General features: G+C 38.0%; 1 protein-coding gene across 1 annotated transcript in view; it reads right to left on the bottom strand.

Annotated features, from left to right (window-relative positions):
* Positions 1-2,668, bottom strand: part of CDC27 (cell division cycle 27) — a 110,297-nt gene that overhangs the window by 54,761 nt on the left and 52,868 nt on the right. The window contains exons 6-7 of the mRNA XM_012655228.1: positions 861-1,015; positions 544-755 (exon numbers count right to left, since the gene is read on the bottom strand). Of these exons, the coding sequence (XP_012510682.1) occupies positions 544-755; positions 861-1,015 (367 nt within the window). The remainder of the gene's footprint in view (positions 1-543; positions 756-860; positions 1,016-2,668) is intronic.

Here is a 2,668-nt window from a genome sequence, read left to right as displayed (position 1 = left end):
TTTTTTTTTTTTGGAGACAGAGTTTCCCTTAGTTGCCCAGCTAGAGTGCAGCGGAGTCATTGTAGCTCACTGCAACCTCCAACTCCTAGGCTCAAGTCATCCTCCTACCTCAGCCTCCCGAGTAGTAACAGACACACGCCACCGTGCCCAGCTAATTTTTCTATTTTCAGTAGAGACGGGGTCTGACTCTTGGTCAGGCTGGTCTCAAACTCCTGAGCTCAAACGATCCTCCCACCCTGGCCTCCCAGAATGCTAGGATTACATGAGTGAGCCACTGCATCTGGCCAACAATGTAATACATACACTAGCTAATTAAGGCATGTTTAAGAGTTTTAAAAATTACTCTAATATTTAATATTAACTTTTTATCACATGTGCTATATTTCTTTTAGTTCATTTGATGAAAACAGACTGCCCCTATTTCCATAGTGATTTAGGAAGTTGCTATTTAGATTAATTTCTATTACTAGTAATATGAATTATTATTATAATAAGATCATTTAGCATTATATTACATTTTAAAGAATCTTTTATTTGACTTACCTTGGGGTTAATGGGCTAAGAGCAGCTGGTCCTCCCAATAAACTTCGACCAGTTTTTGGTTTATTTTGAACCTGTTTAGATAATATAGAAGTTCCTGTTCCAAGAGGGACAGTATCAGGTGAAATTACAGCTGAATCAATGTAAGACACTGAGGAATCTGTGTTCAAGGAGTACTTTGAATTGGAAGATTCTAAATTCAGTCTGTTTAATTCCTGAAACAGAAAATTTCTACCATGTCATTTACAATACATTATTTAGCTCAGATCATTCTTCGTAGCTTTCATAATACTTTAAACACTAAAGTATGATGCACTTACAATTGTGTCCTGGGGTGTTTCCATAAGAACTGTTTCAGGCTGTCTGTGAGATAAACTATGATTAGATATTAGTGTTGTACAAGAATTGGGCAGACAGTTGCTAAAGTTCTGTAAAGATGTTAATTTAAATGTTTGGTCAGGATCTGGCTTTTCACCTGTGAAGACACACACACACAAAAAAAATGTTTGCCACTGAGGAAATGAGGGATACATTTTCTTCAAATATGATAAATCAGTGGAAGTAAGGCTTTATCCAGAGTTTTAAAAATTCTATCTACCTTTTCTTCTTCTTCTTCTTCTTCCTTTTTTTTTTTTTTTTTTTTGAGACAGAGTCTCACTGTGTTGCCCGGGCTAGAGTGCCATGGCGTCAGCCTGGCTCACAGCAACCTCAAATTCCTGGGCTCAAGCAATCCTCCTGCCTCAGCCTCCCAAGTAGCTGGGACTACAGGCATGCGCCACCATGCCCGGCTAATTTTTTCTATATATTTTTAGTTGTCCATTAATTTCTTTCTATTTTTAGTAGAGACGGGGTCTCGTTCTTGCTCAGGCTGGTCTTGAACTCCTGACCTCAAATGATCCACCCGCCTCAGCCTCCCAGAGTGCTAGGATTATAGGCACGAGCCACCGCACCCGGCCATCCCATGGTTTTTAAATTAGGTATACTCTGTGCTCCTTAGCTATTCTTTCTTTCCCTAGGAAAGCGAGGCCACTTTAACAGCTTCCTTATTTCTATCACTAGGCCATATTTTTTCTTCTATGACTAACTACTCACTGAATATTTTTACCTACTCTACCACCACCTCAAAATAAAACTTCACAGTCCTTCCTCCTTCCCCAAATTGAAATCTCTGTATTCAACCAAGGGATAAAACTTAAAATCAATTTTGGCTCTTATTTATCAAAGAACTATGTACACTGCACTCACCACTTCGTTTGATATTTTCAGTTGACACTACATGTAGACTTATAGGTATAACTTTTCTTGAAATGTCTTATAACAGGGTAAAAAGAGAACAGAGGCAGAAGAGGATGAGATAGCAAGTGGCTTTTATTATTTGGGCACTGAAATCACATACCTATTCACTCCCTAATTTGTCTTTGGTTGCTATGGCTCTTTTGGTTTTGGCCTACTTCATCTGGGATGCTAACTACCATTCTACTATGTCTTCTTCATGACCGTAATAAACTAATTTCCACAGTTATGTTTTACTCCCATAACAACAGCAGGTAGTTCTCAACTTTTAAAAATCAGGTTTAAAACAATCCATACATAAACTACTTTGTAGTCCCTTTTTACTATTCTTGGAATTCTTACTATCACTCACTAAGGAGCTATTATAGAAGTAATCCTTTGCAGACTCTAAGGACATTCAGGAGTGAAAGGGTAAAAAACAACTATAAGAAGAAACATGTTTCTAAGGAAGGTAAAGGAGCTACATCAGTTATTCACATATTGGTATGACTTACTTAACTTCCATTTCTTGAACATCTATTAAGCACAGCAATAAGCATTTTAAATACATAACCTAATTTAATTCTCACAGAAGATATCCTGTGCCACAGATATGCTTTGACCAAATGGCACTTTGGCCTCTACTGCCATAAATTTATATAAAGGAACATTATGAAAAGAGCACCTGTTACAGTATTTACTGAAAGGATATCATCAAATATTTTTCGTTTTACTATACATCTATGATCCACCACAAAAGTCTTATTATCAGAAATATCTGGGCCAAGTGCGGTGGCTCACGCCTGTAATCCTAGCACTCTGGGAGGCCGAGGCGGGCAGATTGTTTGAGCTCAGG

This window comes from Propithecus coquereli, unplaced genomic scaffold, assembly GCF_000956105.1.
Source record: "Propithecus coquereli isolate 6110/MARCELLA unplaced genomic scaffold, Pcoq_1.0 Scaffold469, whole genome shotgun sequence".
Taxonomy (NCBI): domain Eukaryota; kingdom Metazoa; phylum Chordata; class Mammalia; order Primates; family Indriidae; genus Propithecus; species Propithecus coquereli.
Note: the sequence above shows the minus strand (reverse complement) of the source record. Positions and strands in the feature narration are given on the sequence as shown.